The 26645-nt window shown below is 49.5% G+C and overlaps 1 protein-coding gene across 2 annotated transcripts in view; it reads left to right on the forward strand.

The window, feature by feature from the left end:
• The window catches only part of LOC135909410 (protocadherin Fat 3-like), a 347250-nt gene that overhangs the window by 210791 nt on the left and 109814 nt on the right, over positions 1 to 26645 (forward strand). For both annotated transcript variants that reach the window (XM_065441351.1, XM_065441352.1), the window contains exons 9-11: positions 1360 to 1491; positions 2365 to 2464; positions 5334 to 5443. In XM_065441351.1, coding sequence (XP_065297423.1) covers positions 1360 to 1491; positions 2365 to 2464; positions 5334 to 5443 — 342 coding nt within the window. The remainder of the gene's footprint in view (positions 1 to 1359; positions 1492 to 2364; positions 2465 to 5333; positions 5444 to 26645) is intronic.

Raw genomic sequence — 26645 nt, forward strand, 5'->3', positions numbered from 1 at the left:
CAAACGGCGCCCGAGCACCTCTCCTCCTGAGCCGCGGCCTTGTTCGCGCCCCATTGGGTCCAGCGCGGCCAGCGAGCGTGCGGGTCGTTTGTCAGACAGCGCGGCAACCATTCGTCGCCAGTGCGCGTTGGGGCGTACACGCGGCGGACGCTAAGTGGGCAGCGACGACTCGAGCGATGTCTACGCTCGCGCGGAACTGCGCAAAACGACGAGATATAAATCACGGCTTCGGTTCCTCCGAACGGGGATAATGACTCTGCCGCTGAACGGATACAGCAAGGAAACGCTAACGAGCTTGGTGGCCCGCGTTTTCGGGGCTCCGAGATTTTCCAACTGCGAGGTACTATATGCTGTGCAACCATCAAATCGCGGGGAGGTGTGTGACGTGCCGCGTTGCGACGTCGCACCATCTACAGGGCGCCCCCTTACGCGCGAGCGCTTAATAACGGCACGCTGTACATATCGGACACGTCTTTCTTGTCGTTGCGTAACTGTCTTCACTGCAGTAACAGCCGTCGTTTTCGTACGCAGGAAAGAGCACATCGGACACGTCTTTCTTGTCGTTGCGTAACTGTCTTCACTGCAGTAACAGCCGTCGTTTTCGTACGCAGGAAAGAGCAGTGTAGTTATATTTAAGGAATGATAAAGATAACGTAGTTATTCTTCTCAATCGACTCTATTTCCTTCCTATCCACCGCTCACGACCGACCGATCCTGCTGACAACGCGGAGCGCCGTTCTGACCCCTAGCAAAGCGCGGCTTGTAAGGAAAAAAAATTGGAATAGAATCATTACACTAACCCGGCCTAGCAGTTACATGCGCTACTATTGACGCTTGCTCTGCGTTTGTTGGGACCATTCCACGCAGATTCTACTATATCAGGAGAGGGAAAAAGAAAACGATGCGACTACGGAAGTTACTCGTGGAAGGCGTATGATCGTGCAAACTAACCGACCTTGACGGCAATATAGCGTACAAAAATAGCGACTTAAACTGCATTTATTTGCGCCTTTTTGTCTTTATATTCATCCTTTAACTTTCCGTTTAAGGTGCGTAACGGAGTACTCTTCGGAATGGGTGCGGCTACCCCTCGTACAGTTTTGCTTAGCACAGCAACGACATTTCAAAGTTTATTTCATGTTGAAGTGAGGTGTATGATACGAGCTGCATGAAATAGATCCGACTCTTGGTGTTTCATGTTGGTTCTGTAGGAGTAAGCGCGTAGCGACATATCGTATTGTTTACCAAAACAAGCTCGCTTCAAAGATAGCCTGTAGAAACTTGTGCGTCGCGGGACGGACTTCACGGTGCGCGCATCGCAACAGAGACTGTACTGAAAGTGTTAATCTCATTCCGCAGGATCACGGTTCTCCTGAAAGCTTCCAGTCCGTGACGAGTGTTACGATCCGCGTGAAGGACGCCGACGACCAGAACCCTGTGTTTACACGCCAGATCTACAAGGCGAACGTCACGGAAGCAGCGGTCATCACGGTGAGTGCCATTTTCTCTCTCGAAGTCATATTCCCGACTGCTCCAGAGGAAGCAAGGCAATGATTCGAGTATTTAACATATGCATCCAACTGACGTCTAAATGCCCTGCAGCACAGTTTGGTTCGTAATATAAGATAACATCAAACAATTCCACTATTGGTTTCAAGCAAAGGAACATTCCATGTTTCATCAAGGTTGCATCGTACATCGCGGTTGCTGGCACCAAAAAGGAGGCTAAACGATTAGCCTATCTGCAGAGAGGAAAGCTGTACCCAGCTGGGACGTAACTTCTCACTGGATAAAGAATCCATTGGACCTTTAAGCAGTGCTCTTGTCGTGAATGAAACTAACAAGCAAGGCAATAAATGAAGAAAGTGTGTACAGACCTTGAACACTTCTCACAAAGTAATGAGGCGGCAGCTCGACGGAAACGATGTCATTTGCGCGATCGCTGTTGCGCGACCGGTGTCGGAATCATGGCTTTATCTTGATACTCTCTTCTGCAATGTCCTACACTCTGCCCTTAATGCTAATCAAAGAAACGAAAACGTGAGCTCTTGACAAAGACCACCGTCTACTCCCCATTCCTCCTACAGTGCCGTAGCGATACGCCATGGTAGATGCGCAGGGTAGAGGCACCACATTACTTTTTCTTTCGGTGGCGTAGAAGTGGCTCATCCCGCAGCACATATACCTGGTGCAGCAACTAAAGAAACTTGCCGAAACGCGTCCAAAGTGTTGCAGAACTGTACTACAAAAGCACGGTAGAATCGAGAAATGCCGACCGCTCAGTTGTGTCTTCGTGCGCTACGGTTGTATATACGCTGCGCTGCAGGCGTGCAGATAAGCGGCACGCGCGCATCTCTCTCGCAGGGCGCTCGGCTCCGAGTGAAGGTTCAGACGGACGCGCCGGTGAGCGCATTCGACCAGGACCTGGGAATCAACGCGCCTCTCCGCTACTCCATCATCCACGGTAAGCCCGGCGCGAGAGCAATGCGCTGGGGTCACGCGGGGTCTCAGCCAGCGTGGCGGCCCAGCACGCGACCGCAAAATTTCGTGGCCTCAAAACTCGGTTTCCATTCCGAAAGTGCATGTGTGAGCGAAACAAAAGAGAACAAAAAAGAAAGTCGAGGAAAGACTCGTGGCGTTCTTCTTCACACTTACTCTGACCGATTCTTCTGCGATTCTTTGCGGGCCCTTTAAACTTCGCGTTTAACCCGTGGCTGAAAACTCTGTCCCGAGCGCTCTGCCTCCCCTGCCGTTTCGCCCTTCCCCTTGAGGCGGCCCGGCGATTACAAGAAGCCTTCATTTCCTCGCCTGTCACAACCAAGAAGAGTCGAATCTCCGCACCCCGTCGTGTACAGTGCGTACTGGATCCTCCCTATACTTTTTTTCCTTATACGTTTCTTTTTCCAGCGCTCCTTTGTTTCGACGGCTCTGTAGATGTTTCGTTTGTTCAAGATTGATGCGTGCTGCGTGATAAGTGCACTGCGGCGGTGGACGGAAATAAATGAAGGGGCGAGGAGGCGAAAGGCGACATCTCGGGGCGCTGCCGGCGTCATCTTGGCGAGTGCGTGCTCTGGCCGAGGTGGGCGAGACGAAAACAAGCAAGCAAGAACGCGCAGAAGAATCGGTCTCCGAGAGGCGGGGTTTCGTTGTGACGGTTCGCCCTGAAAGCCGCCCGCACGCGGTTCTCCCCCTATTGCCGCCACTTCGGCGGGGCGACGTCCATCTCGCGGTGTCGCAAAGGCCCGATCCGTTATTCTCGCCAGGAACGCAATCATTTCGTGAGGGGACGGGGCTTTGTCTCACGCTGCACAAGCGGCGTGCCTCCTCCGTCTTATTGCTGCGCGGAGGCTGTTCGATCCCACGGCGAACGCGTCGCACGGCCAAAATTGAACGCGCCGCACTTGGCTCGGCCTAACCCGTCTTCGTGACTGTTGGCAATACGGGCGGCGTCAAACGAACGAGTCTGACCTCGCCACTGCAGACGCACTGCTCTCGCAATCTTCCAGGCGACCCCTTCCGATGTGCACCTCTGGCTCCCGCGCTCCACAAACTTCTTTAATTTTCCTGTACTTCAACAGTATTCTCCCATCGCCTTCTTTTGGAGCGTTAGATTATTTGTCTTACGGCTTCAAGGTCCAGCCATGCGAGCAATCGTCGCTAAAGAAGGGTGAAACGTCGCTAGCGTAACCCTTAAATGTTTTGCTTTATTGGCAGATCATCGCTGTGAGCAAGTTTTCGAAAACACCCAAGCTTACTCTAGCGACATTACAGCAAACGCTTCTCATACTATTTCACAGCTAGATAGGATTGGATTTGTTTATGGAGGGTGCGGAGGGGAGGCGCATTTTGCAAGAGTGTTCGCGGCTTAACAATGCCCAAGGAGGTAGAGGCCGCACTTTGTGTATTCAATTGTGTTAATACACAGCTGTGCGTATTCAGTGAAAGGTGTATTTATGGCGTTATAGGCGTTCGTATAACCACTTGCGAGCAATTTTTGTTGTCAAGTCACTTCACAGCAGCCATATCTACGACAACAATGTAGCGGGAGAAAAGATGGAAGGTGTTTGCTCGGCGGAAGCCAGTGCTCCGACATATAGAAAGAGCTATGATTCAGTAAATTAACATATCAACTGAAGTTCCTATGTATTGGCAACTATATTAAATTTTTATCCCGCTTTCAAGGCTCTTTATTTGAACAACGCAGCAGTTCTCGCGTTTAAAGAGCAGCAAGGCGGTTTGAAAATTATTTTCGCTTTGCTTTCTCTGTCTTTTCTTGCAACAGTATTTCTGGCGCATTCCTTCTCACGCGCGCCCTTCTTTGAGTTTTTAACAGCTTGAGACTTAGCTTATACCTTGACTCCAGTGATGTTTTTCTTTCGTGTGCCCACGAAGGGAAGCCTTTTCTGTATGGAGGTGATGGCGAAATAAAGGCCCTCAAGTGGTGGGGCGTGGCCATACACCAATCAGCCTCACATGCAACGGTAGCCTTTTCACAGCGGAGCTACATATGGCGATAGGGCACCATAGAATTTTCGTGTCATATCCTCGTAAGCAAAGAAAAAATGCAATGGCTCATAACTCCATAAGGCAGAGACTGCAAACACTCAGCAAAGTGAAGCGAACAGTGTTTACATTAATCACGCATACAACATACGGAACGGCATGTCGAAAACTTACATCATCAATGGCTCATAGCCACGTAAGCATTGGCGCATAGCCCAATAAGGTTCATGGCTACTCACTTTTCGTTGGTTAGTTGTGATGACACTACCGTTGTCGTCATTGTCGGTGATTTCAATGTGGATGCGTCGGGACCGAAGAGGGAGTGTTTTACGCGTTTCGTCTTGGAGAGATTTCGCTTGCGATGCCATATTGATCCGGCCCAACCAACCACACAACGCTGTACGTGCATCAATTTGACATTCTCAAAGAATGTGTCTGCAATTGCGAGTATGCCGATCAGTGTATTTCATAGCGATCACAAAGCCATTGTGACCGTCGTTACTAAGTGACAATGAGTGATGCAATAAAGTCATTACCACAAGCTTTCTTACCACGACGTTTACAGCTCCGCTGGTCATCCACCTTCGCAAAACGGAGTGGCCTTGACTTTCTTTTTTAAATATTGTATTAGCCGAATAAACATCACGCTTTATCAGCTCTTTCTCGCACCACACGGAGTTTACACGGGAAATAAGTGCAATGAGCTATAGCGGAAGGAGATCGAGCATCACCCAGTTGTTGCACTGCCAAGGTTACACTCGGAACTGCGTTTTCAGGCACGAATGCAGCACATATGCTTAACTAATTTTTTCGTGCCTCTTTCCTGACAGGAAACGAACTCGGGATCTTCGAGCTTCAAGAACAGACTGCCGAACTATTCATGGTTCGAGAAGTGGATCTCGAAGCCTTGCCTACCCCAGTCTTCACTCTTCAAATCCAGGTGAATGACTCTCCCATGCAAGCGACATGACCCCCCCCCCCCCCCCGCTTAATATGCACCCTCCTCCAGTTTTTTTAACTAAAGAATATTCGCCCTAGGCGACGTTCCTGTTTAATAACCCTCCTTATTTGGGCAGTCATTTAAAGAGGTGTGACTCGCTGTGCATGTACCTAGATATATAGAGATGGTCTGGAAACATTCCTGCCACTACTTTTGTTTGCGGCAGTGATGCTCGAACGTTAGAACCAATCATTACGTAACTTAACGGGATGTAAGCGGTGTAAACGTTCCTATGCCTGCTATAAGCTCAGAATGGAAGAAGCTCGGCTCTTCTGGAATTCCAGCACAGGTCTTGCAGAAAGGAACAGAAAAGAAAGAAACATTTCTATTTCCGTTTTTTTCTCTTCCTATGTACTTTTTCTTATTTCTTTCTCTTATTTCTTTTTTTTCTATGTTTCTTTCTTTTTCTCTCTCTCTCTCTTTTGCGCGTCAGGAACACGACAATCAGCGTTAGCTTCGCAGACCATCCTTTTCCTTTCCAGCTCGCTTACAAAACTCACAAAACTGAAGAGCACCGTTACGCTTCGAGCAAAGTAATTTAGCCCGCCTTAACACCCGACGAGGATTAGCGAAGGGTTACCCAATTTTCTCATTAGTTGTCGGGATATTTTATATATCACTAAAGTCCGTGACACCACCTTTATTGCGGTTCTAAATTTACGAAAAAGGTGCTTCTTATACAACTTTAGTTTTTGTGCGAAACGTCCCTGCTTTTTATGATTAGCCTCTGCTCTCTCTCTCTCTCTTCATTAATATCTCATTTTTTATCTTCTCCCCTCGGAGCCTCGAACCATAACATTGACAGGTCGTTTTGCAATGGTGGGCAGAACAGGAGTGCCGGGCAATCGTTTCCGAGTTGCTCAAGTTCCAACAAGTCTGGCCGAAAGGCGCCTCGGCTTCCGCAACCTCCACTGCTGCGGCTCCGTCGTTCCACTGCTGAAACAAGAGCGCATCGTAGAGGCTTTTCCCATGCTGCCGGCATTGTGCTTCTCTGGTCTCGCAGAAAGATCAGAGCTCCGTTAAACTTCTAAAATTTCGCGCGTGCTCCGTTGCGGCATGCCACGCTTCGCGATCCCATCGGTTGCGCGAGCGACGCGTACACCGAAATATACGAGCAAAATAAACGAATAAGGCAGAGGGATAGAGAAGCAGGGGGAGGCGGTCGCCGAGGCATGGAAGGGCTGGCTGGTCGCTGAAGACTGCGTCGTCGATGCGGCCGTGCACCTCCTCACGCACCGATCTGTCCTACGGGGAAACGCGACGCCCCTCGAAGCGTGACCCGTCCCATCTTCTGTCTGGTGTCAAGCTGGTTATTGATCGCTTCGTGCAAGACGTTGATGAGACGTACGCCCTAGGACGTGCCGCATCCGGGTTGCTGGCGCCGTTTTCGCGCCGAGGGAACGCCTTCTCAAGTCCGGGACGTTCGCGGTCCTTGTTTTTTTGGCCGTGTGTACATTTATGTATATAAGTACACGCACACTTATAGTACACTTGCTCCCACGCACGCACGAGCCACGGCTTCCGTGCGCTGATGGAACTATGGGTTGCACATTGATCATCGCGCACCCATGGAGTCGGTGCGTGTCTAAGAAAGACGTACGTCGTGGGCAAGGGGGGAGGAGAACTATACTTGGGACAGAACCAATCTCACAGTTGGTTGAGCGAAAATTAATCGTACAAAAGAGATGTGCAGGAGAAGGCAGGTATACCGTGCCTTTCTGTTTTCATCCTATATTCCACTTAAACAGCACCACTCGCATTGCGTACGAAGTAATAAACCGTCTTATCAAACGAAAATTTCGCATTGAATGCGTTCGGCTGGCGTACATTCCTCGCAGGTTTTGTATGTACCGCAGACAGATTTATGGAACTCTGTCATGCATACATACATACAAAAACAGGTAATACATTTTATGGCAACAGAGCCTTTACCCACTATACTCGCCTATAAAGATCGCAAAAGCTGAACCTCACGATATCCAAAGAAAGCGATAAAAATTAGGTGAGATAAATAATACAAAAAACTATAGCGGTCACGATGGCAGCACAGAAACAAGGCTCTCAGCGTGATGTGAAGCGACCTTCCTATAGCGAGATAAGTGAGTACTTCAGGACGTATCATTTCTACGCGGTGTCCTGCGGCCGCACTCTCAGCTCGATAGGCTGCCCGAATGAGGCATCGAACGAACAAACAAGCAACCAAAATCGCCGTACGCCTCGCTAAGAATACGCTACAAGTGGGACACGGACCTCTGGGCTTCGCAAGGAAACAAGACAGGCCTAGTTTTCGGCATCCGTAACTGGCCGCCACGCCGAGATGCCCTTCCCTTTCAAAATAGCCACCGTGCAAGGGCGGGGGAGAGACACCTTGCAGGTTCACGCACGAGTTCACAGGGAACAGGAACCCAACAGCGCGCCACGTCGCCACGTCGTGCCGATTCTCGCACCACCAGCCGACCAAATGACGCGCCGCACGCCTCGGGTCTGTGCACATATCCTTGCGTTATTTTTATGTTTCGTTCTTCGCGAGGCTCGTCTCGCTCCAGCTCCCCCGCGTGCTGTCCGTTTGCGTACCGCCACGCTCTGCCCACAACGGCGTCTCGACGCCCCTTGCGCGGCCCGGCGTAACACTCCCCTTCAACCTTATCCTCCCCCGTGCGCGGCGTTGCAAGGCCAGTGGTGCGGATGTGCAGCTCGGCCTGGCTTCGATCAGATAGCAGCGTCGGCGAGCGAGCGGTCTACTGGTTCCGCTCTCACTTTCGCTCTCGGAGCGGGCGCTGCGATGCAGAGACGGATCCTTTCGCGAGGGGTCACTTGGGCCCACCTCGCGTGTCAGGAGAGCTGCGGCAGCGGAGGCTTTCCGCGTTTTCTTCCTGTGGCCATCCCACCATCCTTCCCTCGGTGAACGTACGATTAAACGCGGCGCTTCCGGAGCGTCTGCCTTGCTATTCTGCGGCTCGAGCCAGGTCTGCTGTTCTAAAGTGCTCTTTCTTCATTGTGCTTTCGATACTCCGTGCCGTTCATAGCCTGCGTAGCATTGTTCCCGCCGGTGTGAGCCAAGTCGAGCGCCCTGCCCCGCCTATGCTAAATGAGGATGTTAACGAAGGAACAGGAAGTTAGGAGGGGATATTGACTGCGGCGCAGTGTGTGAGATCGATTTGGAGACGAGGATGACACCGAACGATAGGATGCCCAAAAGAACTATGAGCGACAGAGGTCCGGGTTTGCTTGAGTTAAACAAGAGTCGCGAATGAAAACAGTTATCGCTCAGATGTTGACTACGACTTACTGAAAACCACGAGCAGTGCTCACAATACTACGGTCGTTCTTCATTCTGCAGAAGCGTTGCTACAATCAAAGAGTTGTTATTACTTGAAGCAAGCTAATCGAAGCAAGCTAACTTCTCACGTCACTTTAGATAGGAGCTCACCAGCGCGATCTCTTTTCATTCGACGCAGTATTAAAACGCGAAAGAAAGGAATTTGAACTAGCAGTGACGTCAATGTCCCTCGATGAGACCTGTAGCATTGACACGAGGCTATTGATGCGCTTAGAAGTGCCGCGCTTCGCGAAAGTACAGGAAGGGTCAGCAGAAAACAGGTAACACGCCGAGCTATGGGAGCCGGGAGCACCACGTCGCTTTTCATGGGCAGGCTGCAACAAAGACAGTCGGGAGACAGCTTTGACGGCACGATCTGGGCAGGTGAGGTCCTTGCGTCTGTGCCAGGAGAAAATGAGAAGCGGCAGGTAAGCGACAGAGAGGTGCAAACTGTTGGGCTGCTGCGCCAAAGCCATTCTGCTGTACACGAGAAGCTGTAACGGAACCGAACTGTAACGGGGCCAAGGAGCGGCGCCGTAGTCACGCGGCGTCTGACGGCGCTGGTCTACGTGCGGCTGACGTTGTGCTTACATGTCAGGACACGCACATAGGCTTATCTCTCGCGCACCGCCGCGTCGTGGCGTTCATCGAAAGAGACTTTTCTGTGACCCCTCTCGGAAAGCGTAATTCTCTTTAAAATGCGTGCATGCCGCTCAACAGAGGAAGGAAGCTGCTCGAGATGGTATTACAACTCCGAAAAATAAATGGCCGATACGGGTGTTGGTGAAGCGGAGCAGCCAACGTCGTTCCACTGCAGGGAGACCGCGTATGCATTATACACTAGCCCCTCGTGCCGGCAACCTCTATCGGAAGTGCCTTCGTGCACGCGCGGAAGCGTGCATACTTCCGCCTGCCGGCGCCTATTTAAATGCAGTGCCGCAACGAAGCCACGGGGCCTGGCTTCTCAAACTTTAGCGAGTTCGCGCCGAAACGATGTTGGAAACAGGTAACTCTGTTATGCGCCGCCGCGACGTCTTCCTGGCCGCGGAAAGCGTGCGCGGTGCGTCCTGTAGCGTCGGGGCGAAGCAGTCTCTTCGCTCACGTCAACTACTTGATCTCATTTCTGAGCTGCGTTTAGATCTCCCAGAACCTGTTTTCTTTGAAAAATAAACAAAGAGCCGTAATGGCGCTTTTACTACGCCGGCGTACACCCAGCTCGCCTGTGCGCTTTTGTTCTTCGTCTTCCGTTTGGTCCGGAACACCTTTCCTCTCAAGCCACGGCTCTTTTTACTCTTGTCTGACCGGTTATGCACACTGCTTATCGGTCGTCAGGGCTTATTAAATCCCAATCGCCGCTAACCATGGAACAAGTGCCGGAAGTTGTTCGAGCGCGAGGCACGCTTAAAGGATGATAGCAAGAACGATCTCGGGATTCCGGTTCATGCGCGTTGTGACGTCATCTCTCGGCTGCTCGCCACGTTGCGCCTCGTGACTAAATGGCAAGGCGCAAAACTCAAATTAATAACCCCACTTGAGGTCGGTAGATCGTGGCAAGTTGTCGCACTTGTAGGTAAAACGAAGCGACTAGCACCTTTCTATCGGACATCAGTGCGTATTTGCAGACTCTCGTAAATGTGTCCAGTTGTTGATAACGGCACTGAGTTGGGGCACGTAAAACTGATTACGGGATTTTAGGTACTTTAGCATCTTAATATCCAAACGGCCTGGATTACTTTGCGCTTGTCCGGAAAAAGAAAATAAAAAGAAACCTTCCGCATTCCTTTCGGGTCTGTAGTACGGATACAGGTGCAAAGATATGTGAGAGCACCTACCTGTCCACACAAAGAGGAACGAGAAAAAAAAAATGGAATGAGGTACCGAGCAGTACTATTGCATGAGTACGGCCTCCGAGATCAGATAGCACATGCGTAGTTTAGAATATCAAGGCATGATCCATAATGTTGGTCTCTACCATCATACTTGCGCGACAGCCCGTAGATTCAGACTCACGATAATTTGCAACGTCTACAACTGTTGCTGCTACTTTTCCTTCTCGTGCTTACTGCGGGGTCTCTGAGCTATATGCATCTACTTGTGGTTTTATCCACACCAAAGCGCGTGCGCTTCCTATGCGAATTTTTATCCTAAAACAGAGAACCTACACGTGTTTCACGCAGGAATTTTGCGTTTCGCACATCATATTTGCTTGCAGTATATATTATTTGAACTGCGTACGTAAGTTCCCAACAGAGACGAGAGAAATGGCGAAAAAATTATGCAGATCCCACGCACTGTGGGAATCGATGTAACCGAAGCTTTCTGTGCTGTTTGCTTTGATTGACGATAATTAGCGGTGATGTTAACGGCAAATGTTTAATTTCTTCAACATTTTGTCCAACACGGGAGTGGTGAGTTTATGCTAAACGTTACCTTGCGTGCACCACTGCTCTTTTTTTGCGTAGTACACAAGACACAAAGGGAGAGGTGTTTGCTTGAGGCGTTGTTGTGCGCCATATTTCATAACCTCTGAGAGGGTTCAGCATTGGGATTGCCTCACATGGAACAACGCGTCGTGGCAGAAGCATTGAACTTGAATTGGATTATGGGGCTGAACGAGCCAAAACCACAATCGGTTATACGAGGCAGGCGGTAGTGGCGCACTCCGAATTAATTTTGGCACCATCGTGTTTAACCTGTCGCTAAATCAAAGTGCGCGAGCGTTTTTTATTTCTACTCCATCCAGATGCGGCTGCCTCGGTCGGGATTAAATCCGCGACCTCTGCTGCATGCCCTGCGTAAGTTGTCCGCTAGACATATTTCCATGGTTTTATTTTTCAGAAACAACAGAAATGTACCGTACCGTACGTTGAACTTTATCTAGAGTTTCCTTGCTTTCTCACGTCACCTTTTCGCTATCCCCCCTATTTGTATGGGAACTGCGTGCGAAGAGTGGCAAGGTTGTTATTCACTCATTTCGCAACCTCGTCGGTTCTTCCAATTTCCTGCCTCCTCTCCCCCTCCTCTCTTCCATTCTATCTATTCTATTTTTCTATCAAAGAGCAGACGACGGGCAGCGTTGTGGAAAGCACGGGGTTATTTTTCCGTCGCGATCCGGTATGTGCTGTATGTAGCACATGAGAGCTCTACTAAACCAGTCATCAAAATACAAATGTCTTTATTTATACTGAGAATCACGCGTTTCAGAAGCACGATTTCTTGAGCGGGATTATTTCAGTCACGGAGGCAATCGGTTGTCGCGCTTCTGTCATCTCAGCGGGGCCTCCCCTTTTTTATAAAGTTGTACTCGACTATAGCCTCCCTCTGGACTTGCACGTTGGTAGAAAGGTAGGCTCTTGCGGGGGTCACACGGAAGCTTCAGAGGGCATTGTGCACATTCGACGCGGTGCGGCCCAAGCGAGTTCCTCGCGTCTCTTTTCTTCTCTGAAGAAAGTATATACATTGAAGGAGCTTCAATGTATATACACGCTCTGAACCACCCCCCGACGCGGTGTGTGCCAGACAGCAGTAGCAGCAGCAGCAGTTGGAAAGTCGAAGGAAAAGACAAAGAAAGCTTCGCTTTAAAATGGTAGGCCATCGTAATCTTTGACTTAGGTGTCTCCTAGTGGCACTCGCATCTCGGCGTTGGTGTTCGTTAGGTTAAGCAAGAGAATGTCTCCCCTGGCATGATATGCGGGCGAGGAGGAAGCACAGCGCGCGCCATCTAGCGGGTCGTAGCCCCCTAGCGAGTGGCGCACGAAGAGCACCTTACGCGTCCTCTCCGGTGCTGAGTTCAGAGCCTGTAGCGAGCGCGCACGCGCAGCTGTTGCGAGCAAGCGAGCGAGAGAGGAGGGAGGGACGTCACATCCGCTCTGCTAGGGAGATGTTCAGTCTATGCCAGGCTACTGCTTTCAATTAATTAGCAGCGTAAAAAATATCATGTCACCTTATTGTGTGTGGCGTCATTAGTGACGTCATTACTTCCGCGTTCTAGTTCCGGGTTTCCAGGAATTTCGCCAAAGTCCTGCTGACGTGACAGGTCTCTAAAGTCTACGATTCTGTGCTTTGGTGTGCGGTAATCAGTGAATTAAAATGGATTCTAATTTTTTCTGACACTTCAGTAACTCAACTTGTAACTAAACTTATTCTCTGATATTATCTATAATGAAACCCATGAATGTTGTAATGGGCTATTTTTTTTCTGATTTATGTTGAATTTCGTCCCCGGTCGTCTTAGGAGGTGAACCGGAAGTGCTGCGCAAGACACAAGAGTGTCACTTGATGCTCATGCTACTAAAAAAAAAAGTTTACTATCCTCAGACAACGAGGTGTGCACAGAGTTGCATGTTTCCTGTCGGAGCCTGCAGCGGCTGACGCTTTCTAATTTCTAAAACGACGTTCGGCGTGCATGAGCGTTGCGTTAAGGAAATGTGACTACCGCATAAGTGGGAACCACTGCTCGCTGGCAGGGCTTTTACGCTTGCCATAGACATCCATAGTATACATACGTTGCTGTGGACAGGCGTGCACTTTCCCTCGAACGTATATATGTGCGCCTGCGAACTGTATTTCACGAGGCAGAGTATACACGCTAACGTCGACAGATGCTTGGTTCGATATTAGACAGACGTGTTTTTTTCTTAACCGGGTTCTAAAGTGGAAAGTCGTGTACTCTAGAAATGCGTTCAAACTAAAGAGTGGCACTACTCACGAAGCAAAAAACAAAATGCTTAAACGGCCCACCAATCTAATCATCTCAAACCAGCGTTGCCGCTAGGAACTTGAGCGCCTTGGCAAGGGGATCCTTTTAGAGTCCCCACCGTTTTTTTGTTTCTTGTCTTTTCCATCGTCATAAGCCGAGTGAAGACCACTGCCAGCTTATATTCTGCACTCAAGATTTCTGCAACAGGATCGCCAGGAAAGGAAAAAAAGAGAGAGGGTAAGGGGAGGCGGGGAATGCAGAAGTGACAGCGCCACAACCTAACTTTACTCAAACTGGCCGACTCCCCACCAAAATAAGGGCCGCCGGACAGACCGGTCGCCTTTCTTGATGCTCCCGCGACGAGCCCCGGACCCTCGAGCACCCTCCAAGCGGAGCAGGGCCACTCTTCGGGGCGCGAGCGCCGACTGTTGGTTCACGGCGCCGGAGCCAAGATTGCGGCACATAAGCGATGGCTGCCGCGTCGCTTAGGCAGCCGCGAAGAGCAAGAGTGGTGGTGGGACCGGCGGAGAAAGAAGCTCGGCGCGGTTTTTTATTCCGGCCGCGTAATCAATCAACCGCACACTGGGCACAACGAGCGCTGCCGGCGAGAAAGTGCCCCTAGGCAGTCTGACGGATGGCCAGTTCGCATTCCGACCAACAAAGGAGTTGTGTAAGGTCAGAAAACAAAGGCGAGGGAAGGATTGAGCCAGCGAGTAGGGGTGGGGGGAGAGGGGGAGAGGAGAAGAAAAAGAGAAAACGGGCGTACGAGGAGAGGTCGTGCGGAGAAGCGAGAGCTTTTGCCTCACGGCAAGACAACGGGGGGCCCTCTCGCAGCCTCCCTACTCCTCCTCCCGAGGCATCAGCCATGACTTCATCTCGCCAGCGCCGGCAGAAAGGAGGCCGAAAAGGCGTATCGAGGTCAATATAACGGACATTCCTGCGTGCTTATACCACCGAGAACTGGCTGCGGCTGTGCCCCGCAGCCGGGCGTATATAAATTACGTTACCTGTGTGTCTATGTATGCAGCAGCGCCAGCCGCCTCTCACTTTGGTTGCTTTCCCTCTTCCCCGATGCCTGTTTTTTTTCCCCTCCCTCACTGTCGCCTCCAGTCGCCGTGCGTTGGCTGTACCTTGGAGAAGAACAAGTTTTTCTCAGTGCGCGACGGCGTTTTCCTTTTATTATAGTAATGTTTAACTTGTTATTGGAACGTCAAGCGGCGACTGGCGCTCGGGCACGAAAATAATAATAATAATAATAAGTAAATAAATAATAATAACTAAAAATAATAAGCCCACTAGCTGAGGTCTCGTTTATCGGCATTCTTCACCAGGACACAAATAGCTACGCCTCCCTTTTATTTTCTACTTCATTTTGTCTTTTTCTATGTGACGTAAGCGGTTGGTCAGACGAAAAACAGTCCGGAAAGGAGCGGCGGAATTATGAGGAGGCATGCTAGACAAAAAGGAAAGAAAATTAAGAACAAACCACCATATGGGACGTCTTTAACATCTGCGCTCATTTACTCAAAGACACGACGTCCTCATTCGCACAAATTGAGATAAACGCAACGATGGCCTGGTAGAACTGCAAACTTGCATCTTTCTCATCAGTCTCGAAGAAAGTGGAGGCTGTCCCGAGTGATGTCACTGTTGTACAATACTGACGTATTTCATACCCATGTGCACGCTTCGACGCGATAGGCGTTCTTATGGAACAGCTTTTGAGAAATCTGGCCGCGCCAGCTGAGCCCATTCGCCTCGCTCATCGTACATTTAAAACAGCGATGTGACCTGGAGCGCGCGAGCACCTAGGAAGTCAGTCGTTCGGTGTCGTATATTTGCGTAGGCACCAAAGGTTAGCGTCACTGTCAAAAAAAAAAGATGATGTATGACGAAGAAGCAGCGCAGAATAGTTCGCAGACGACAGGCGAGAAGGCCTTCGGAGATTAAAAGCCTAGTGCCCTATAAGGCTTTCAATTCAATACCATTACTAAACCAAAATAGTCACACATCCTTGAATATAGATTGTGATAATACAAACGATTTAGTTTGGTACCATGGTTACTAGAGGGCTGCAGTCGTTCAGCCAGCGTGGGAACCATTGGCAGCACACCCCTACGATGAGGCACAGGTTCATTGAGAAAGAGCAGTTCACATTTCGTTAATATTCTTTGCTCTCCACGCAAGGTGTATTGCGCGCTTATCTCAGAACGCTTTCTCCAGAGTATTTCACGTTCTCAGCTTTATCACGCTACCATGTAAGTTTCAGTGCATAGAGCAGGACACTTGAGTATGCGTGGACCACGACATTCAGATACTAAGGCAGCAATGCTCACCTAAAATCATTCTTTCATTCTAAACGACTCGTTTTATTTATTCCGAGCACATCCGAATGGCATTAGAGGTTAAATGATATTGATTTCTCTGGACGAATATGTGATGACAGATGAGCTTCGAAAATGCTCAGATAAGAAACCATAAAGCCCTTCTCGTCCGAAATGAAGAAATTTGGACAAATCCCCACACTGCTCGCAATGTCCATGCTGGTTTCATCACCACGCTCGCAGCGCATGGCAACACCAGCGCCAAATTTCACTCTAGCAATCTTTGTAAGAACTTTATGATACAAACCACATTCGGGGTCCTGCATTAATTTCATCTGCAACAGTAACTCACTTGTTCTCATGCCTTCTACAGCGATGTTATAAATGTTGTCGCAAGCTTGTTTGACAACTGTCTTTGTCGCAGTGATTGGAAAATATTCATCAGTCTCTGTCATTTGCAGAGAACAAACGAACGCTTCAAATCATGTGTACCAACCACGGCATTCTCTGATTAGTCCCGACAAAACCTGGGAAGTGCGTGCTCGCTGTTAACTTCTTTATAGCTAGCGCGAACTTTATGGGAATATATAAGATCAAATGACCTACCGGTCTTGAAGTAAAATATTTGCCTGTTTTCTATAAGCACCTGAGGTCAAACGAACTCCGACCACTGGCGTTCGTGAGTTCGCGCTCTGTCTCTTTTACGTATCCTATACGTTAGCGCGTCCGTTTGACTCAGCATAACAAGCAGCGAGCTTTGCCGTACAGAGTGTCGACAACCAGATCCCCTTATACCCGTCCTAGTGCGAGACATGCTAATTGGACTATGCCAGCCATAATCCTCATTGACCAGCTCCGGTCTATGCACGCCTTATCAGAGAGCCTGCAGCGAGGAAAATAACGAGAGAAGCGGGAGCCTCAGCAGAAACTTTGAACGCTTCCAACCCCGCCTCCTCTTTCAGACACAACCTAGAACATGTCCAAGCGTGTGCCTTTAGAGTTTTCTTTCTTTCTTTCTTTCTTTCTTTCTTTCTTTCTTTCTTTCTTTCTTTCTTTCTTTCTTTCTTTCTTTCTTTCTTTCTTTCTTTCTCTTTTAGTACGTGGGTAACGTTTTACTTTCGATGAAAGTTCCTTGTAAATGATAGTTTAAACCATGGTGGTTCCACATGCATAGCAACCACATACACAGCTGTGGTTGCTTTTTGTATCCTGCAGCTAGAACAGGGCACACGAAGGGTATGATATGTATACTGTTACAGCTGAGTCTGACGGCGGGTGTACCAGCGCGAGACATAACTTTGCATGTTTGCACTGACGTATAACTGGTTCTTTAACAACGAACGTGGAGCTCATTTTGCCACTCTCAAAGTAAAGCTGGCTTCACCAGACAGCATCCACTTTCCTACGTGAAAGGATCAATGGTGACTTTGTGTACCAGAGCGCGAGCGAACGCACGAGAACTGCTGTGGCGTCACAGTGCGCGCAAATGCTTTTGCTTCTAACCCACCTAATATATTGGCAGTGAATCAGCAGACAAGACCATCAATGGACTGAAACTCCCGTGCACTAACGACTAATATTTCCCTGTCCGGAAGTTATTACAAGCTATAGAAATGCAGTTGATAGTAACGCATGGTCGAACCTCCTCGTCAACTCGTCCCAGTACCGGGCCTCACGAAGCAATGAAATGCATTGTGCCACTTCAATGCGGATGGTTTATTCCCGACCAAACGACGTAGGTGTTTCGCTAGGATTCTTCTTGAGTTTCGAAAATAATCATGCGAGCTTCAAATTTCAGAGCTGCGCTGCCGCGTTGACACACGTCAGGGTCAACGAAAGGAATACATGTTGGTGCCGTGACGGTCCAGTTACCTCACTATTTTTTTTTCTCTGATGTAACCGTCATAGTATAACCACGCTCATTGGTTTTAAAAAAAGTTGACGCTTTTTTCTTTTTCTTTTTTTCATTTTTTTTTTGTCCAGCGGCCATGGTATAACCACCTGCGAGACCTATTTCAAAGCATATAGGGCTGAAGGGTGTGCTTCTGTCGTTCACACGATTATGAATGGATTGTTTGATAGTTTGCTATTGGAAATTTGATACAACGACCTACTCTTGTACGTTCGTGGGTTTTTCACTACTGACTCACAATAACTTGCTTCATTGCGCCTTCCCAGCGCCTCCTTGCATCCACCCATGACCCGCGCCTTTCTCCGGTATTCTTGAAACGCGCGCTCTCAACTTCGCTCTCCTCCAAATGGGTAATGCTGTAATGAGCTTAACTTGAAATACTTGCATGAACTCTTGCAAGTCCCCGACAAGCCCGTGCGGCGCAAGCCGGAAATTCTATTTCTGTCTTGCTCCACGCGGTTTATCGTTGCGGGCTAATCTTTATGGGCTCTGCGGAGTGGGCAGTTCCAGCGTGTTCTGGCCGTCCGTTCTTTTGTTCTCCGCGGCCCGTCCAAGATCGGCCGGCATCCGGCAGGAGAGCAGCCCCGCAGTTAGCCGCTGTAATACGTGCCTAATTTCCGGCGCTCTCTCCGGCGCAAAGCTTATGGCACTTCCGGGAGCAGTTAGGCTTCGCGCCGCTCTCCGCCCCCGGCTTGCCCTCGCAAGCGCTCCTTTTGCGAACCGCTTCGGCGTGGGACGGAGGAAAGTGAAGCCTGCGTGCGCGCGCGCCGGTTGTTCAACGCCAGTTTTCAACCACGCACCGCGAATGCACTGAACCAGAAGGGCGCGGGCGGGCGCGCGTTTTTCTCTCTTGCGGTAAGGTCGTCGAAACGACCGCGCTGGCGCGGCCCGTTGCAGCGCTCTCAGCGCAGCTCCAAGTTGGCGGCCGGATGCCACCGCCAACGGCCGCCGCCACTGGATAACTGCATCGTTGCCTCTAGAGAAACTGGAATGTATTTACTAATCGCGAGAGTTTAACCACCTGGGGCCCGCTTCTACGTCGCGTCCCTAGGGATTCCGTGTTTCTCGGGGACGCTACAGCAGGGATGAGAGTTCGGGTGGTGGCTCTTGTTCGCGCCGGTGGCTCCCCTCTCGAGAGCGGCCGTCCGCGCACTGGAAAGGTCGCTGCTAAGCTTCTCTGCACTGCACGGGTGCCATGCGTGCGCTGTACTGCTGCGGTCGTTTCGGGAATTTGCGCCGAGGCACGGCGCGGTTACGGCTTCGCCCACTCGGCCGACTCCCACGCGCGGCGATTGTAACGGAGCTCTGCAGGAACTCAGGGTGCTGCATCCTGCTTGATACCGACGGGAGGGGTTGGGGAGGCCGTTTTGCGCGCCGCTGAAAAGGTCATTTTGTGCCAGGTGTGTATGATCCTTGTATACCAGCGCTTTTTCACTCGTTCTCGCGTGCTCGGGCAACATTTGCATTTCTCATTCTCTCTTTTTTTTTTTTTCAAAGGCGTCGTGGGGGCAAGTTGTAAGCGTAAACCGAGTGTAGAATAAATTCTGATTAGCCCAAAGAAGATGTCCCCGCTTGCCCCGCGGATGCTAATGCCCACCTGTGTCGCACGCTTTATTTTTTTTCCCCCTTGCCACATAGCTCAGTCTGGTTAGGAGGTATAAGCACGCTCTGCGCACGTGCCGTGTGTCTTTGTTAGCATTCACGTAAGTGCGCGTCGTTTGCTGCCGCGCTTGGCTGGGGACACCTGTAATGCCGTTTCGTGCGCCCCTGTAGCGGCGGCGAATGCTACACGCCTGCTCGTTCTCCGGTGTCACAGTTCTAAAGCGCAAGCACCGACCATTACTTAAGCGCCAGCCAGAGTTCGTGCACTGCACTCCCCGGCGAACAACGCGCCGCGGAGCCATCGCGAGCTGGATATCCGGAACACCGCAGCGCGATTCGAGTGACCCCATTATACTGCAGGGACTAAGGCGAGCAAGGGTGATTCTGGTGCTCGTGTGCCGCGCGAGACTGAGCAAGAAGAAAGAAGACCGCTTCGGGAGCCTGCTGACTGGGTGCATTTGCGCTCTCTTTCGTGCTGCTCGAAAACCAAAGCGGGCAGTTGAATCGGCGTAGTGAAATGCCCCATTATGTTCTTGCATCGGCCAGTACCGACTGCTTCTAATTTAGTAGTCGAAGACGACTGCACTTTCCCGAACATCTTGGACGCGAAAGAGGGTCGCGCGGTGCCGCTGTGATGAATGCACGTGGCATTTCTTTCCACTAAAACAATGCGGGCGCCACCTCTCGGGAAGCTGGCTTCTTTTCCTCCGGTGTCCTATAATACGCACTTTCACTAAACGGCGCTGCCACTTGCCGAGCGAAACGAATGTCGCTTCACAGAAAAACGGATGAAATTAATTGACACCATTGACGCCGGAAGGCTTGCTCACTTTCTTTCTTTCTTTCTTTCTTTCTTTCTTTCTTTCTTTCTTTCTTTCTTTCTTTCTTTCTTTCTTTCTTTCTTTCCTTCCTTCTTTCTTTCTTTCTTCCTTTCTTTCTTTCTTTTCCCTCGTTGTGTTCGCATTGTATACCCCGTGTCAAGGTATACAGTCACGTACCGTTGCTCCGCTACCGCGTCCACTTTTACTGCAACGCTGTTCGCAGCGCACGCTCAAGCCTGTCCCAGCTTGTTGCGCCCGTGTGCCCCGAGGGTTTATGATGATTTTTGCGGTATTCTCTCGGGCGAGTGCTTATAGCATACACGATTGCTTGCGTTCCAGTGCGGACTTAATAGAGCCTCAGGCGCGCGCGTGCACTCTTCCTTTGCGTCCTTGGCTTGAGCACGATGCGCTGTCTGGCCGAGACACAATGCGCTTCCTCGCCATCTTTTTTTCATAAGTTTGCGCCATGCAGAGAAAGCCCAGTCCCCGGCGCCACGCTCCGAGATGAGCGCAGGACCGCGGAAGGAACAATGGCTCATTACCATCACACCTGCGCGGCGCATCGACAGATTCGAAGACGGCTGTGCCAAGAGTCATTCATCAAGTGTCAAATGGCGTGCGTATGCAGACGCCTGGCTCGCGAGCGCTGGTCGCAGTGCTTAAACAATTATTAACGGTCAGCAAAAGGGGGGAAAAAAGGAGAAGAAAAAGGGACCGGAGAATGGAGAGCGCGCCATAATTGAAGCGCCCCGTCTAATTCGAGATCAATCGAAGAGGAGTCCCATATCGAGGATATGCCGCTGTGAGCCGATATCTGCAAAGGCCAACGCGCTCCAGCGGCGTGGCTCGCCCCTCGTGAGAATATGATGGCCCGCGCTGCCGTCGGTTCTTCAGCTCGGCTTTCTCATGTTCTCTGAACGGGAGCAGGTGACCCGCGCTGTACTAATAGCAGTGGTAGCGAAACAACAACAACGACAACAGTAATAATAATAATAATACATTCACTAAAAGGCCTCGATTTTCTCACTTCACAATGATTCTCCCAATAGCCTCAGTAAGATAACACGAGGTGTCGGGTTGTTTACTCCCAAGCACACATAGCTCGAAACCTTACTTTCCTGATTTACTTCCTATACGGCAGGCAATCGCGTAAATCGGTAACAAGGGCGGCCGCAGGGAGAAAGATACCTGTTAAAGAATAAATTCTGGAGTTTATTGTGGCTCTGGCACGCCACGGTGGACGACTCCGCATTAATTTTGACCGCCTGGCTTTCTTTGACCCAATGCGCGAAACACGAGCGTTCTTGCATTCCGCTGGAATGGTGCCGCTGCGGCCGGAATCGCGCCCGCGACCTCGAGCTAAGCATGTAGCGCTACGCACTAGCCACTGAGCTATATACCGCGACGGGTCTGGAAAACATTTCGCGATGCCCGAGTGCGCTTTATCGCAATTCATTTTGCATAACTAATGGTGGCATTAACGATCGCTGAAATGAAGACGAAGTGTGAACCATGCATTCTATATAGAGCTTAAAAGTGAAGTGCGGTTCGTTTTCTACATAGCATCCTAGCAGTTAACGGTTAGCATGCTATGAATTCGCAATGTCATCAGTGTACGTGATTACATCACGTGTTTCATGTCTGCATCTTATACCTCAGTAAGCACACAGTAGCTGAGCACGTGGCTACTCATTTATGATTTGGTTGTGGCTCCTATACATATAGGCAAATCGGTATGTGGGAAAAAATCGGTATGTGGGAAAGCTTACGTCGAAATTTGCGAAAGCGCCTATTCGCTGAACGCCCTCAACTTCTGTGTTAATAAAACAGAAGACCAGAGGGTTTTCGAACAGTGGGAATCACGCAGTGCCAGTGAATTTAGGAAATCAACAAAGTACGAGGTTTAACTAACGACAGTCGCTTCGGTAAGCTTTTTGGCATGCGAATAACTTGCTCCAAGTACAGGTGCCGAAGTACTCATCCCCATTGGGCGGCGCCATGCACCTTCGGTAATTATGTCCAACATCACAATTGGTTGGAAATTTCTCTTAGGCTCGAACTGTTCAAGATCAAGTTCCAACCAATCCTGACGCTGGAGATATATTATTGGCGAAGGCGACCAGCCAGTGGTGAACACCACTTTCAAACGAAAAGGATAGCAATAGGGGCTTGTTGGTACGGCTTATCTTATTTTGTTATAGCGCAAGCTTGACCCGGACAACAGAAGGCACATCTGACACACACAGCGCTGTGTGTGTCAGATGTGCCTTCTGTTGTCCGTGTAAAGCTTGCGCTATAACAAAATAAGATATTCAAATGAAAAGCGTCGTGAATTCGGGGCCTCAGGGGCCCTGTAACGTAAAACTATTCCAATATGTTTTTATTCCAATCTCCTGCCGTTAAATTTGCGTAACCGCCGATGCAAGCATCGGGCGGTGACCCGCAGCGTTGTCTCAACAGCCCAATCAAACGCTATCCTAGCTTATAGGAGGTCACTTTTCTTTGCTTTCAAAACGAATAATATTATCTACATTGAGTGGTTTTTCGTTTGTAATTAGCTGCCAGGAGGCTAGGAACACGCTTAAGCGGTGAAGGTTTCGACGGTGCCGAGCCAGCGCACTGAAAATAGATAACTGGATGAAGAGGGTGGTGCCGGCGCCTGCGATTGGTCCGATTTACCCCAATTTTTCCTTCCCCAAACAAGAATCTCTACCTCTCCCTTATTTAGCTTGCGGTGGCTGGCCGAAGATCGCGGCGGCGTGCAACGGAAGGTCAAGAATGCCGCTAAAACGAATCCTCAGCAAGGAATAGCTGACATAGCGATGTCGTACACGTGCCAAAAGTGCTCGAAAACGTTACGTGGTCACACAGAAAGTTTTATTATACGCAAATAAACCCATGCTCTCCGGCAGGTGCGAGTAGCCAGTGCCTGAGCGATGGGCGGCAGCCATCTCTTATTCTTTTCGGAACGGGGCAGCCTGTAGCTATTCAGAAAAACATGAAGTTTTGTTCGGCATATTAATGCATCTTTAACGCGTACACGTCACTTTGACGCGGTCAGTTTTCGAGGTTTTGTGACGTCGCGTAACATGCAGGTGAAGTGGGTGCAGCCCGAGAGCTTTTGGCCAATAGCCGAGGGCTAATGGCGAAAAGGCATCAAATAAGAAATAACTATCTTTCTTTTGTTCGGTCTAATCATGCATAACCAGTCTGTACACGTCATATCAGATGGGGAGCTATCGCGGTTTTCGTGACGTCGCGTGACAGGCAGGAGAGGTGGGGGTGGTCCAAAAAGGTCTTTGACCAATCGCGGAGGGGTCATGCATTGCAGGATTAGGATAGAAATGTTTGGAATAGCATTACGTTATAGCGCCCCAGATTCCTAATTCGAGGAATACCTCCGCAGGGGCACACATAAACTTGGTGCCGATCAAGAACAGCTATGTCAATGAATTCGAGTGCAGTTAGGACAGCACCGGCGAAACAAGCCGCTAGCGTGAGCGGTTATCGGCAACGTGTGTGTTTACTTTTCAGGGATAACGCTCTTGACAACCTTGAAGCTGCGGTAACACGTGAGCACGAAGGCCAGATCAAAGACATAGAGGAAAATGAATAGATAAAGAAAGAAAGAAAGAGAGAGAGAAAGAAATAAAAAGTAAAGAAAGAAAGAAAGGAAAAACTCCGAATGTATAAATATTCTTGCGCTTCTTGGCGCTGGTGTGTGCAGAGGGAGTTATACAGGCACTAGCGGGAGCAGGAAATTAATCGGCTGCCCTACGTCGGTTAATTTAGACGGTTCCGAGGCCGCTGTCTAGGTCGAGACAGAATGAAGTGCAGGCACCTCTTTCTTTTAACCATAACGAAGGGAATGTGCGCGTGTGTGGATGGGGGAAGGGGAGAGGGGTTAGTGAGGGGAGCTTTCTTCGGAACAAAAATGGAAAACTGAATTGGCGTGCTCTAGAAAGATGGAAAGGAAAGAAGAGGCGAGAGGGAAAGGCGCGCGCGCGACGCAGCTGGGAATTCACGAAAAACATTCTCGTCGTTGCCACGAATAAAGAGTTTAAAATACAACTTTCTTCATAAAAAAGAAAAAGCTGGGCCCTCCTTTTAAATATAAGCTCCGAACGTAACAAAACCGATCTTGCTGTATGTATGTATGTATATATATATATATATATATATATATATATATATATATATATATATATATATATATATATATATATATATATATATGTATGTATATATATATATACACAATCATAAGACGTAACAAGCAGTGACACCAACGACAACAGAGGGGAAATTACTTGTACTTACTAATTAAATTGAAGAAAGTATAAATTAATGAAAATGAAAGTGGTTGAAAAAACAAATTGCCGCAGGTAGGGAACGATCCCACGTCCTCACATTACTCGTGCGATGCCCTACCAATTAAACCACCGCGGCACCGTTTTCCCATCCACTTTCTTGGATATCTATGTCTCGATCACTACAAGAACTAACCCTGGGAGTGTTAGCCAGCGCCACCACTCACAAACCTTGGCGGCGTATGTGGAACATCCTTTTTGCCGCAGGCATCACGATACGTGATCTTTTTGAGTGAAGGCAACTGGCCAATAAGCCCACACATGCTACCTAAAGGCATCAATGTTGCCGGATCCATTTCATTTTTTTCAATTTAGTTAGCAAGTACAAGTAATTTCCCATATGTTGCCCTTGGTGTCATTGTTGGCTTCTTATGATATGATTAATAAAGATCGGGCCTCTCGGTTAACCTCCTTTCTTCTCGTCTGTATATATATATATATATATATATATATATATATATATATATATATATATATATATATATATATATATATATATATATATATATATATATATATATATATATATATATATATATATACATATATATATACACGCTATAAAGTAACGCATTCATTGGTAATACTCGAAGCAGCTTGACTGTAAAGCAAGCTTTGACAAAGAAACAAACTTGACAAGCGTTCGTTAAAGTACGGTGATGTATTCTGACGAGGTGTGCACTTCGTGAAAGATGGGCAGTACAAATTGTTTCAGTGACAGTGCGGCTGCTAGACGTTTAGACCAAAAAGGCAACGGGAGTTTTCAGAAAGAGAAGGGAAGAATATTATGATCGGATTTCGCTTCTGTATTGGTCCACTTTCACCGTGCCTTAGGTCGAAACAGAAGACGGGAAATTCTTTAGTTTTGCTGTCTCCTTCGGCCATCGGTGTCATGCTGGGAGAGAGCGAAAAAAGCAACTAAGGGCCAATGAGGGAACGAGAGTTATGGCAGCAACTACGTGCACACGTGTCTCGCGACTAAATGGGAAAGAAAGAGAAAAATGAAAGAATAAGCCGCGCCCTTTTCGTAGTGTTTCGCTCTTTTACCCCGCCCAGTCCTAGAAGTTAGAAGGGATGCCGGTTGTGACATTCTGCGCAAGGACGAATGTGACGCCACGTCGCGCTATTCCTTCAATCGTTCAATTCAGTGTTCGCAATAGGAGCCAACAAACTCGCCGAGAAGGGTAATCAGTTTTGTGTTCGCAGCGAATCGAGAAAGGAAAGCAAAACGACGACAGACCGAGCAATATAGTACTGAATCAAAAGGACAATTGTTCTAGGCGGGCGAAATCCAGCGGTGAAGGGGCCCTTCACGCCTGACCGTCACCCGTGTTCCGCAAGAGCATCCTTCGTTAGGTACGCATTGACTCGGTACCACTCCCTCCTCATCATTTTCTTTTTCTCTCGCATTGCGGGAAGTCCGCTGGGCTATGGCGAAAGAAACGAAAAAACAAAATGAAAGCGGAAGGGGGGGTGGGGTGAAGATTTGTCCCCGCATAGCGGCAGCCGCCATTCATCTTCCTCGGCGGAGCGCGCCCAGAATGCAGCCACGCCGGCGGTACTTGCGCGTCGTAAATAGTAACAGACACCTCATATCCATGCTCAATCGCCGCGGCCCATTCTTTCGGCGCTTCTCCTTTTAACACCTTCCCCGTGGATCGCTACCGATACTGCCTACATATACGAGGCAGAAACGCGCCCGTGCGCAGCTTGTGGATAACGTTGTTAATGGCCGCCCGAACCAGGCAAAAGCGGGCACCAAGGGGATGGTATAGAGGAGGAGGGATAACGCGAGCGCGGGAGCCGGATCGCCGCGTCAGCTTCTCAGCTGCCCCACGAGGCGCGCGCGCGACGATTGTTGCCTCAGCGTGCGCGGGCGAAAGCTGTGCGCGCAACGGTGCGGTTGCGTATAGGCAGCCTCTCGTCATCTACGTAAGCGGGTGGGCGGTCGGTTGAGGGAAGGGGGGGGGGGGAACCTAAATCCCGGTGCCGCAAAGAGAAGAGCCGGGCACGTCCATTTTGTTTACGCTTTGCCACCTCCTGGTCGTTCTCGCATCTCCGCCCACTTTCGTTGCTCTCCTCGGCGCCGCCACTA

Source organism: Dermacentor albipictus, chromosome 1, assembly GCF_038994185.2.
Source record: "Dermacentor albipictus isolate Rhodes 1998 colony chromosome 1, USDA_Dalb.pri_finalv2, whole genome shotgun sequence".
Taxonomy (NCBI): Eukaryota; Metazoa; Arthropoda; class Arachnida; order Ixodida; family Ixodidae; genus Dermacentor; species Dermacentor albipictus.